The sequence below is a fragment of the Lactuca saligna genome, chromosome 7 (genome assembly GCF_052625555.1).
Source record: "Lactuca saligna cultivar CGN05327 chromosome 7, ASM5262555v1, whole genome shotgun sequence".
Taxonomy (NCBI): domain Eukaryota; kingdom Viridiplantae; phylum Streptophyta; class Magnoliopsida; order Asterales; family Asteraceae; genus Lactuca; species Lactuca saligna.
Window position 1 is genome coordinate 160,720,130 of NC_136423.1, and position 13,217 is coordinate 160,733,346.

General features: G+C 34.5%; 1 protein-coding gene across 1 annotated transcript; it reads left to right on the forward strand.

The window, feature by feature from the left end:
- Positions 1-10,615: 10,615 nt before the first annotated feature.
- LOC145003964 (heavy metal-associated isoprenylated plant protein 46-like) lies at positions 10,616-11,561 on the forward strand. The gene is made up of 3 exons (XM_078962865.1): positions 10,616-10,769; positions 10,859-10,937; positions 11,136-11,561. The coding sequence occupies exons 1-3, from the start codon at positions 10,761-10,763 to the stop codon at positions 11,390-11,392; spliced, it is 345 nt and encodes a 114-aa protein (XP_078818991.1). The 5' UTR covers positions 10,616-10,760; the 3' UTR covers positions 11,393-11,561.
- Positions 11,562-13,217: the final 1,656 nt, after the last annotated feature.

A 13,217-nucleotide genomic window follows, 5' to 3' on the forward strand; every position in this document is an offset into this window, starting at 1 on the left:
GCAAATTCATAATTGGATGTTCATCAGTTGTAGGGAAGGGTCTTCAAGAAGAATATGAGTGGCCATTTTCGAGTGGGCTTGTAATGGGAACTCGCGTTGGGAATCACGCTTGTATCCGTGCAAGGTCTGTACTAAGAAAGATGTGGATCAATAAATTTTTATGTCTAAGGCCTCAACTGGAGGGTTAAGGATTTAACTTATGTGTCTGTGCTCTAGGATTGTTCACCTGTGTAAAGGTCGCGCAAGTGATGATGGAAATTGTGGTTTTCAATTAATATCTTTATGTCTCGGTTTAGACGAAGATGCATGGCCTAATATTCGAAAAGAGTTAATTAAAGAGTTGATGAAATATAAGCCGTATAATGTTGGCATGTTTGAACCCAAAATTAGTCTCATAATTGCAACGCTTTAGATTTTTCAGCAGTCATGCACCTATTGGATGATAATATCAGAAATATGTATTCTCATTGCTTCAAGATATAATGTAATACTACATGATTTAACCGTCATAGGTAGTCATACATAGCTACCACTTCGATCTTTTCCATCATTTTAGTATAAATGTGTTGCCATAACAATTGGATATCAAAATAACAGTCATTACATCAAAGCTATATTGGATGAAGGTTACCTGATGAATACTATTCCACCACATTGTGAAACATCCTAAAAATACGATCCAAATTTTTTTTGTTTTTAAATAATAATAAAGGTCATAACACTGAATGTCATATAATAAAAGTCATACGTCGGATATCTCAAAAGCCATAATAAAAGTGTTGTATCAAAAATGTATCAAATCATATCTAAGTATCGGAAAAAAACTCCCAGGAATAAAGCTGAAGTTGTGGTGTGTGCGATGCCGTCATCCCGAGCTCTTCCCTTTACTTGCGGAAGTACCTGAAACCAAAACTGAAACTGTAAGCACAAATCCCCCAAACCACCACATACCATACAATAACATATAAACACATATTAGGCCTTGCCCACTACATCAGACCGAAGTCCGAAAACTGCATCAGGCCGAAGTCCGGAACTGAGTGGGACCTTATCCCATGCATCAGACCGAAGTCCGGAACTAATTAACTGCATCAGACTGAAGTCTGGAACTGACTGGGACCTTGTCCCCTGCATCAGACCAAAGTCTGGAACTCACTGCATCGGACCGAAGTCTGGAAACTAACTGAGCATAACATAGCATAGCATAAACATATCAACTAGCATGAACACATAAACTGCATACTGCATCGGGTCGTAGCCCGGAACACATAACACATGAAAACTGCCTGAGCTACGAAGGCATCCAACATTCTAACTACTGCATCGGACCGAGGTCCGAAAGCTACTACTAATTAAACGGGTCAGCATTGTGGCCTTAGACCCGTTCCTACTAGAAGGAAACTCACCTTGTAGCCTAGCTGCTGAAAGAACTGCTCCGGAATCTGTCTGCTGCGGCTCCGGCTTCACCCCGACTACAATTTCCATAAGTACCCTCAATCAAGTACTGATAATAATTCTGAGGGTAAAAAGACTATCTTACACTTGGTCAAAGTCAACCTATCAGTCAAAGTCCACATTTAGTTGGCCTGACTCGTCAAGTTGGGTCACCAACTCGTCGAGTCCTTATTCTCACTTTCTTACCTCACCCCGATACTACTCGTTGAGTTCAACATAAATTCGACGAGTTCCTCTTCGAACTAACACTCAGACAATCTGCATCCGACTCGCCGAATTGTATGAACAACTCATCGAGCTCTCCTTCAACATATGAACACTCTGACTGTGACTCGCCAAGTTATATGAACATTAAGTCGAGTCTGTTCTTGAGGCATGAAGATTGCCTTGGAAGCGCTGAGTCAGGGCATTGACTCGCCGTGTTCTTCCACGAATGAGTCTAACCTCTAGCTCACTGAGTCCATCTCTCCCTTACTGGTTCCACTCGGCATAACTCGAAAAGGGGAAAACGGGGGACTCACGACTCGACTCGCTGAGTCTGAAGAACGACTCGCCGAGTCGTATACATGCAATCACTATACACTCGATTCTGCTTGAAACCAGTTCATTCCATTCATAGATCTGGGTTCTAGGGGCTTAATTAACACGTAAAGTTTCCAACTTTACGTGTGGATAACATCAAATGGAGGTTTTAAGGCTCAAAGCACACTATAAGAGTAGATCTAGAGCTTTCATGTAAAATGGCTCCAGAAAGGTACTAGATCTAAGCTTCTGGAACTCAAACCTAGATATATCCGAAGGCTATTCATCTCAATGAGTCCTCTACCAAGCCAAGAAATGGTTCAAGAATAGCTTTAATGGCTTTCCAAAGGGGATTAAAGCATAGAAACAGAAAAAGGGTCGAGTTATACCTCACTATACTCTTAAATGCCACCAAGATCTTGGATCTCCTTCTTCTCCCCTTGATCTACCTTCCTTCTTCTCACAAGATCTTCAAAGAATCACACCAAAACACACAAAAACCTAAGAGAGTTCTAGGGTTTCGAGAAGGATGCTTTGGGGGGTGATGGAGGCTGGCTTGGGGTCCCAAAAAGTTGTTTAAATAGGGTGCAAACCCTTGAAATTAGGGTTTCATCCAGACTGGCGGACTCGCCGAGTAGCCAACTTAAACGTGCTCAAAATCCCAACGATTCTGGCTACTGACTCGTCGAGTTCCTCTTGAGAACTTGAAAAAATAAATATTTAAATACATACGAGAATTTGGGGTGTTACACATTGAATGAGATAGGTAACTCTATATAAATATCGACTAGACGCATATAAGTAGTTTTTGACCACTAATCATAGTACTTAAGATGTTTTAGACAAAGTGAAGTTGTAATATGAATTTTATATAAAAACATATGTATTTGATTGACAAATTTATTGTGTGGAACGTATCATTTATTTTTTTTTTAGAAATTTATATGCTCTTATTATTATTATTATTTTTAAAAAGACTATAAATTGAACAAGTTCAATAAGTAAAAGGTGTTAAATGAAACTTATTTCAAATTTTGAAGGATAATAAGTGAAAAATCTCATTTATTTGACCAAATCTAATTGTTTAATAATACAAAAAAAATGAATTTAATAAAGAAACTAGATGAGGAACCCAACTTTGAAGGGTATGGATTTGGACAACTCCGCTCATTTTGGCAGCTTCGTGCTTGTTATCGATAGAAAGGATTACATAGTAATTTGGAGTGAATATAACTGTAAAATAATAGTTTTTAAGATAATACATAGAAAAAAAACCTAATCACACCAAATCATAAAATAGTGTGGTCGTGGCAAGAAAATATATTGAACAGGGGGTTGATTATAAACTTTCAAGTAAATCAATAATTAAACTACCAAGAGAAACTATATGTAAGTGGGTCACTTCGTTGCTATCAATTACCCTTAGAATTGAGACCTGATCTGCAGCAAGACATTTGCGAGTCTAGAAGCAACATCGATACCTTCCCAACCTTTTGGACGGTCCTCGCATCCAATTAACTTTCTTGTTGTCTGTCATTATACTCAAGGTTGTTGCTGTAAATTAACGAGAATAGTAATAAGAATCAGTAAAATTTAGTGTGCATCTCTTTCTGATTTCTCACACCACAATTACCACCATATGATATTCTCCACAGTGAAATTCTTTAAGTCAATTCCACCATGCCAAAATTAAGACAATAATTACAAATTATAGCCTTGAAATGTTGAATTGATTTAAAGCAAAACTGAAGGCATCAACTAAAGCTCGAAAATAATTTAAAACATGATAGAGATAAGCAAAATTCTTTTCACTTAAGATCTTAGACTATAATTGCATACGTCAATTGACCCATATGAAATCTAACAGATGAAGGAACCATATCAATATCAACCTTCTCAACAGCACATACGTGAAAAACTTCAAAGATCAAAAAAAAGAAAATCAAAATTTTTTCCCAGAATAATAAACTGAAGATAAACAAAATTTAAGCATGTAAAATACCGAAAACATAAGCGATGTACATTTTGATCATATTTCTTGTAGGTAAAATAATTATTTTTGGTCACTTAAAACATGACATAATAGGTAAAAAGAAAGCATTTTTTACTATTTAGGTTAATTCCCGTCATGACCATTTTGGTCAATTTGGTAAAAATGACCATTTTGCTCATATCAAGTAGGGAAAACAGGAAAAAAAAAGGTCAGGTGAACCATAGCGTACCAACAAAAAAAAAAAGATATCATTTTGATATTTTGCTTATTTCTAGTAAGTAAATAGCATAAAAAATATTTTGGTTATTTAAGTAATGTATTTTCCGGCAAAACCGCTTGGAAATCGTGCTTTCAATTTTTTTTTTTTTTTTTTTTTGGATACTTTTTGACTAGGTTTATTCTCCTTGAAGTATGAATGTTTACCTTAGGCACTTTCTTTCGATGGTCAACATGCTCAACATGGAGCCTCACATTAGATGCAATGATCACCAAATGATTACACTCAACGTCAGAATATGTATATGCAACGATATTAAACAAAGTTTTTGAACCTTCTTCTATGGCTTTCAAGATCATAAGTTCTCTACTTATACGACCTGAAATAAAACAAAAAGATATTGACTCAATTCCAACATCTTACTATAATATGCATCCAACCAAAACAACCACATAAGATTTTTTTAATAATGAATATGTCTTTTCCATACTTCAATACCGAAAAAGCATATGTTTTTCATCTATAAATTAACCCTCCCATGTATGCCCCTACATTAGCAACACAAAAATTTTAAAATTTTACAATGTAAGTTAATTAGATTATCTAGTGGTAGTTACCGATAAACACTCTTTTCCCTCCTATATTATAAAAATTAATAATCAATTTTTTAATAAAAATAGAATAAAATAAGATGCAAAAATAGACTATTTTGTAATTGATCCATAAATACATAATGCAACCACTGTGCGCAATGAATGGCATATCTCCCTATCTAATAAACAAAACTAATATGCTACGTGTCCTTTAAAAATCACTAATTTCATCCAATGTTAAATACCACTTTTGCTCCTATTTGATTTCACCTTCTGTAATCACGTTATCCCCTAATCTCGCATATATCGTGTGCCGCTTCTTAATTCGTATACAATATTCAAAATTGAAATCCAAAATCGTAATTCTTCATCTTCCCAATATCTCGCCAAAACCCTAGCCTTGGAAGCCGCCTTTCTTCCTTTGAACTGACGAATTCCACTGCTACGATTAAGCTCTCCTTTCTTTGATTTACCAGGTATGATATTGATATTTATTCGATTTCTCCTTCTGAAAAACATGCCTACATCTATTACCCTTGAACATCAACCATCATCGCAACTTCAGTCTCACATCTTCACCACCGAACAATCAACACAATCACACCTCATTCAGCAATTGATCATCAGGACATGTATGTAAGGTTAAAGTTGTTTTTTTTTAAATATTCACCCTTTTCATTATACCCAAAAAGTATTGATTGTTTTAGTGTTTGGTTTCCCTTTATTGATTCAGGTTGAAATGACTATGCATGTGGGTTATGTGTTTTCTCTTAAGACATGGGTTTTGCATCTTCTATGTGTCTTTCTAGATTCAGGCAATAATATTCTTTTAGTTTTCTTTGTCACAAGTTTTAAGTATTTTGTTTTATTTTCTTTGTTACAAGTTTAAAATATGAATTTCTCCCTTCTTGGTGGTGTTTTCAATGCTAGATCTGATCAATTTTAAAACATCTGCTTTAAAGCTACAGGTGATACACATGATGGATTGGAGAGAACACGAATCTCACAAAATGCTTGGTTTTTGACACTTATAATCCATATGAAATTTTGATTTGTACAAACTTGTGTTTCCAGTTTTGTAAATAAAAGTCTCAAACTTTGACTTTGTAGGAAAATGAGAAACAATTGGAGTATTAGACATTGGTTTTTGAATGGTTTTTCCAAACATAACATTTGAGTGGTTCAGAATGAAGCTTTAGTTGGTTGGAGGTGATTTTGTTGGAGGGTTTTCCTCACAAAAGCAAAAGTAAGCTCATGTATTCTTGCAATGTCTTGATAAAAGATTGAAACCACAATGCTATAATTTAGTGTATTTATCAAAACCTAATGTCTTGATACGAGAACAAGTTTGAAACTTTAATGTTTGGTTGAATATTATGAAGTGCAAGATCGTAATGAGTGAAATATTGAAAATTAGGTAGATCTTATCATATTTAATCATTTGTTTTATGTCATGCCTCCAATTACTAACTATATTTTGTTTCTCTATGTGCAGAAAATGCAAAGGTTGTTTCCATTAATATTCAAGTCGGGAAGTTGTTTATACAAAGAAACTACTAGAAGACGCCACTCATTGACCAAATGCTACAAGAGTCGTGTTGTGAAGTTATTTATGGGCTAAGAGGCAACCTGCAGTTTTGCGTTTTGCATACTATAGAAGATTAAGCAGGTAATTTTGAAATAATTGATTTTATTCTTTTTTATGCTACATGAGTTTTAATGATGCTATTGATGGATTTAATGATGACAGGTGGTCATTAATGAAATGTGATGGCACTGAATATGAGGATGTAATGATATAACCCCATGTATGTGTGTGGCTGTTACTATGATTTATCATTTATCAAGTTTTCAACAATTTCAATAATGTCATCTTTATTTTTTTCAACTTAACATCAAATGCTTCCAAGGGTTGTTACAGGGATGATTTGTATACTTTTTATTCTTGATGTCAATAACTATTAGGGAGGAGGGAATCGTAGCGGGTTGGAGTGAACGGGTATGACCAGACAGGAAGATAGGGGTGGGCGGGAGGAGAGCAAGAGAGAAAATAGGGTGTTGAGCGGTTTCTTAAAACCGCTGGAGGGTTGAATCGCAGAAGAAAAATAGAGAAGATGGGTTGGGAGGGCTGCGGTTTAGGCGGGTTTGGCTCCCTCCACAAAGGGTTTGGCGAGTAGCGGGATGGACGCGGACGATTCTGTCCCCCTTACGTGGATTCCATTGTTAAGACATATCAAGATGGTTGCATGGCACTAGGCCTTTACATCTTAAAAACATTTTGAATAAACTTCAATAATTTACAATTTTGAAATAATTTACATCTTCAAAAAATTTGTGGATTATTATGCGCTTTTGGAGGATGAATATTAATTAATCCAAACATCAACATGTATGATCTTAACATCTTTTGTATAAACATTGGGCACACCAAATTGATTCAACTTTTTTTTTCTGTAAATTCAATAATCTGTTGTTCATACAACTTTTGTTATCATGGAAGACTTCACTTGGTGTGAATACTTAGGGGTGATGATAAATTAACTGCTAAAAAAAACTATTTAGTGATGGTCTCCATGATGCATTCTGGAAAGGTAGTTTGTGCAACTCCCTTTCTCAGTCTCTTCTTTGTTCTTATGCTACTGGTGCTCATAAGATATTTTTAAATTTGGTTGTGTAAAACTATATATAGTTGAATGAAATACATTATGGAAAGTTTCTAGAATATTTAAGTTTATAAAAAACAATTGTTTGCAATCTATTATTAATTACGATATGAGTTATACATTATATGAATTAAATGTTCTAATTGTGTTGAAATATAAAATTTGGACATGTTATACAAAGTCTGTAAATAATTATTATCGAGATGATTAAATCTTTTATAGAATTACAAAAACAATTAATCTAGGTATTTAGAGTTAAGTTTGGTCGTACATTAATTAAATTATCTAATCAAATACTTGAAATGAACATATGTTTTTCTTTTGTTATTTAAATTATTATTAAATGTATAATGCTTATACATCTTTCTTTGCTGTTAATTGTTTAGGCACGTTGATGCACCAAGTGAAAATGGTGTGGTACTGTGTTTTTTCATTTTATACAAGACGTAGATGCGATATTCATAACAATGCATATTAATTTTCATTACCAAATTATAAAAGTTTAAACAAAACTTATATCTTATTAATTTAATAAAATTTATAAATCTTTGATTTTTCATTAAAATTTTGAATCATCAATATAATTTTTCTTTTTTACCCGTGGTTTCCACGGGTTGTAACCTAGTATTCATATATGTCCCCTTTATCGTTATTAAATACTATTCTCCAAATGACGTCCACATATCTTCAGTTTCTATGTATAAACTTTTCAAGCTCTCAAAGGGAATATTTGGCATACAAATATAGCATGTAACTTTTTCCACCGAACCATAAAGTAGAATATGCATACATTCATTGATTAATCATTAATTATATATAATAGTAACTAATTAATTGTAAATACTAAAATAAAATGCTACTGACCTAAATGTTTGTCGGCCACCGCATCTCCACTAGATCAACCAAATACCTTCTCAAAATTCCTGCCCATTCATACCCTCAAAAATGTTGGTTTTAAATAATACTAGTAAAAAATTTATAAAGATTTCAGATGTTGAAACTTGAAACTTGAAAATCTTGAATTGTTGTTTACCTCTGCGATTACATCTATAATGAGGAGTTCAACAATTTTGATTTCGTCAGCAGTACCCAATAGTTTTAGATATAAGTGGTGATGAATCTTGGATGCAGTATAAGATAGAATCCCAATTGTGGCTCTTGAGACACTTTGAATGTTGATTATCCTTGCATCACCTTTCCCAAGAATCCTGTTAAACTAAGAATTAAAAGAAAGGAGAATTAGAATGAGTTGTATAAGATTGGTTTATGTATAAAAGTAAAATGAAGGATGATTACTTACTTCTTTTTCACAAAACCTAAATTGTATCTTCTTCACTACTTCTGGAGTATCGACTGCAATTTCTGCAAAGTTTCTTGGTGGACCTAATGATAACAATCAACAGAGACAATGATTTAGTCGTAAAATTTCATTAATGCATTAATCAAACCACAGAGGAAACTCAAACACTGTCTATAATAAGCTTTCATAACAATAATGGCTCCAATCGAGTAGGCATCAACCCCAACCCTAATCACCTAAATCGAACCATAGCACAAACCAAGTTCTCCTATCAACGATCAAAAACAAAATCATTTAACATATGATTTAAAGAAAAGTTTAACAAAACGAACTTGCAATTTTCGAAGTCAGATTCATGATACAACGAACATGAATCACCTCTTGAGAATAGAAGATATATAAAAACTCGGATGAAAATAAATTTGAGAGAAATCAATCATCTATACAAAGATATAGAGAAATAGAGCGGGGGCAAAACCTCATTGGTTGACTATGACAATGTTGATGTTGACTGAAAAGCTGGTGAGGCGGTGGAAGCAAACAATGATGAGTGAAGAAAAACGACGTATGCGTGTGAGGGCAGATAACCGAAAGTGTGATGTGGGCATTTGCTTTATATATGGCTGAAATGGATTGTTGAACTCACATAGTGTACCAATGGTTGATTCCGGTCCAGTGGAGGCATCAAGAAGAATGAAGATCGAGACGCTGTTGGAAGCCACCGATCAGATATTGAGAAGCTATGGCGGTGGGAACAATCTAGAAAGAAAGAGATAGAAGACTAACCAGAAGCGGAGGTAAAGTAAGGTAAAGTAAGTGAACGGTAGCGGAAGGCTCGGGAAGTAATAGCCCTAACCCCCTGTCGAATTGCAAACACGTGTTGACAAAGAATATACAATACATCAAAAAATGAAATCAAGCCGAAATTGCACCCACACTCATAAACAAGGGACACATAGACATAAAGATCGTTAAAATTAGATATCGTATGAACAAGTTACAATGTTCGGAATACAAAACCTAAGCAAAACTACAAGTTCAATGCAACCAAACAGTCCAGGTCGCGATGAACATAAACATCAACAGCCCCAAACACCTCATCAATCAGGGATGGACGTAGGATTTGGTAGTAGGTGTTGTCTGTAGTAGGTGTTGCCGGTAAGTAGAAAAAAGAAAAAACATTTGAAAAATATCGAAAAATTTACACTGCGTAAAGAAAAGCATGGTTGTCGGTGCCACTGCGGGCACCCAAAGAGAACCGTCCCTATCATCAATGATAGTCCCATGTTAGATGTCATGAGAAAAACCTTAAATAAATCATTCATAAATACTGAATTGGTACAAAAATAAAAAATGACTTATTTTGAAACAAAAAAAAAATAATAACTAAATGTGTACAAAAATATTAAAAACTAAATGTCTACAAAATGAGAGATATATTACACTAATAAGTTATTTTTCCGGCTAACCTGAAATAACCGATCATAAGGATTGGATGTATACAGTTTAACAAGTTGAAGGAGTAAACGTGGAAGGAAAAAAAAACTCAGTTACAAAATGTGTAGAAATTGAAAAATATATTACCCCTTTTAACTTTTAAGTCATTATCTCTTTATTATATGTAAATAATTGTAGTTTAGAAAAACAAAAACGGGTAATTTGAAACTTTTATGTAAATGAAAGGCATGTAAACAAAAGTTTGAAAAAGTAGAAGTACGTATGCATATGATCTAGAAAATAACGTGCCTTTATTGCCTTTACAGTCCCAGAAGTTGCTGACAGAGATCCAAAAAAGTTATTAAATTATTTGTAAAATAAAATAGTGCGAAGCTTCCTTTCCCACGGCGTTGACGACCTTGTCGTCTTCGTCCTCAGTGAACTCCTGGACAATATTCTATAAATACCCTCTCAGTACTTTGAATCTTCACACGTCTTCTTTAAATCCTCTTATTTTCCAATTCACTAAATCCAATACAGATACACTCGGCACACTCAAATCAGCATCTACTTCACAGAAATGGCAAAGGTACACATTTGTTTACTAATCCACTTCAATTCTGTTTTGTTTTTTTCGAATAAGTTAAACTCAATTTGTGTAATCGAATGGTTTTGCAGCAAAAGATTGTGCTGAAGGTGACAATGAACAACGAAAAGAAAATCCGTAAGGCTCTGAAAATCGCAGTTAGTCTCTCCGGTAAGATCATGTTTCGAGATTTTCCTCTTCCCAATTTTCACTTAATTCTCGTTTTCCAGAAAAATCGCTTAATTACAATTTCATAACGTAAATGTTAACCTCAATTTGAATTGTGGGTTTTATACCTGATCACTGTTAACCTCAATTGGAATTGATTGAATTACTCGACTAAATCATGATCTGAAAATTGATGAACAGGTGTCGAATCAGCATCTTTCGTTGGATCAGATAAAACCCAAATCGCTGTGACTGGGGAACATGTCGACTCAGTTGAACTGGCGACCTTGCTAAGGAAAGGTGTTGGATACACAGAGCTACTGAGTGTTGGTCCGGTGGAGGAGAAGAAACCAGCCGCCGCAAAGGAAACAAATCCCACAGTGGCGCCACTACATTTTACAGTTAATCCATACCAATATTACTACAGCAGCTATGGGATGCCCTACTATGCATATTAGATTTAGATCTTATTTAGTGAAAAAGAGTGAAAGAAATTAGTTTTATATTGATGCATAACTAGCTTCATTTAACCTTTTTTTTAGGAGTTTTGCATTCCATGAAATAAGAGACCCTTGATGTATATATTGTCTTTGTGATATATGGGAGAATTTTGCGATACTTAATATACATTACTTTATTAAGCATCTTATTAAAAAAAAAATAATAAAGATAGTCTTGTAGATTATTTCCATGTCGTCTTTGAATACTACTTGACATGAGATTTTGTATTATCTATAAAAAACATTCATGTTGCCCATTTTGAAACACGAAATTGCATATGGTACATGGCCATCTACGGTTTCCTGTTAAGTCCTCCGCGATTTCCACTTTTTTGACATGCGGATTTTAATTTATTATGTTTACAATAAAAGTTTGTAAGTTTGAATACGATTTTTGTTCATTCTGAATAAGATGTTTGACATCTTTGGCTATGATTTTATATTTTTACTACTTTGTATAGAATGCAGATAAAAAAATCTAAAATATTAGTGTTTATTTTTTCATGCTATATTTTCAATAAAAATATTATAATTTCTACTAAATATTTTGATGTGGTTGTAATTGACGGAAAGTGAGAGATAAATGATTATCAACTAAGATACGCTTGGCAACGAGGGGAAGTTCTAGAATGTTTAGTTCCGTGTGCGATTTTTGGAAATTATTACTTTTGTGAATTTCGATATTTGGTGAAAGTAAGACTAGTTTGTTAGATAAATCAATTATTAGTGTTGCTTTCTGTCATCCCAAAATGCAGTATATTATAGTCATAGTAGATGATGGTTATGTTAGAAACTTGATCAATGTAATTAAAGAGTTTTCGAAGAAAACCTATGAATGTAATTTTTGTGATTGTTGAAGGTGATGGTGCTAAAGAAGGAGATGATAGTGTTAATCAGTTGAAAACATATCCAGCGGAAAAGAAAGCAACTTCTAATGTACCTTGATTTCATAGTGTTGCTGCTGAAAATGAAAATGTGGTGTAATCACTCATTCACTATGTGGATCCTCAAAATTATACGTATGTTGTTACATATGTTAATGATGTAGGTGCATGAGATAATACTGAACACCAACACCAAGTTCAGCTTAATGAGGTCGGTAAAGTTCATGAAATTGAAAACCAAGAAGAAGTTCCATTTTTTAAGGATGTCAATCTAGCTGGTTACGGGGATAAATTAGTTGTTCGTTTGGATATATTCGACCTATAAAGTAATTCCAATGGAGAAAAGTCAGATGGTGAACCAATACATACGTTTCATATATCATATTGTTTAGATTATGGGTTCCCTAAGGATATGCATGGCACTTTTGGGTTATAGACTTCGAATTAGACCAAGAATGAAACTGTTATCCTATTCTAGGGTCATGTGCGACCAAGTTTTCATAAGGTGTTGCTTTGGTAGCAACATTGTTATGCTTAGTTGGCATTATCAGGGAGTTAATTAGGTCCCTTTAAGGCAATGAGATGAGGTGGGTATCTTTAGGTACGGAGTATTGGGTGGATGATGTGATGTCGACAAGGTTGGTGTGATACTGACAGCATTCCATACATGGGATGAGGGACGGGGAGGACATTCCAGACTCATGTTGTGGGCTTGGAGGCAATCCAGACCTACGTTGAGGACCTTTTAGGGGTATTCCAGTCATAGGCTGTGGGCCTAGTGATCATGATTGTTTATTTCTTCTATTGGTAGTACCTTCGATGTTGGCGCATTGATCGAAGTCGGGGGACTCACCAATCAGATGGTTTGGATAAAGGAAGCAATACGGGTTGCAGGGAGT

Bases quoted from the DNA above. Each gene is read 5' to 3' on its own strand.
- LOC145003964 (XM_078962865.1), top strand. The intron at 10,938-11,135 runs GTAAGATCATGT...ATTGATGAACAG, and splicing joins AATCGCAGTTAGTCTCTCCG to GTGTCGAATCAGCATCTTTC.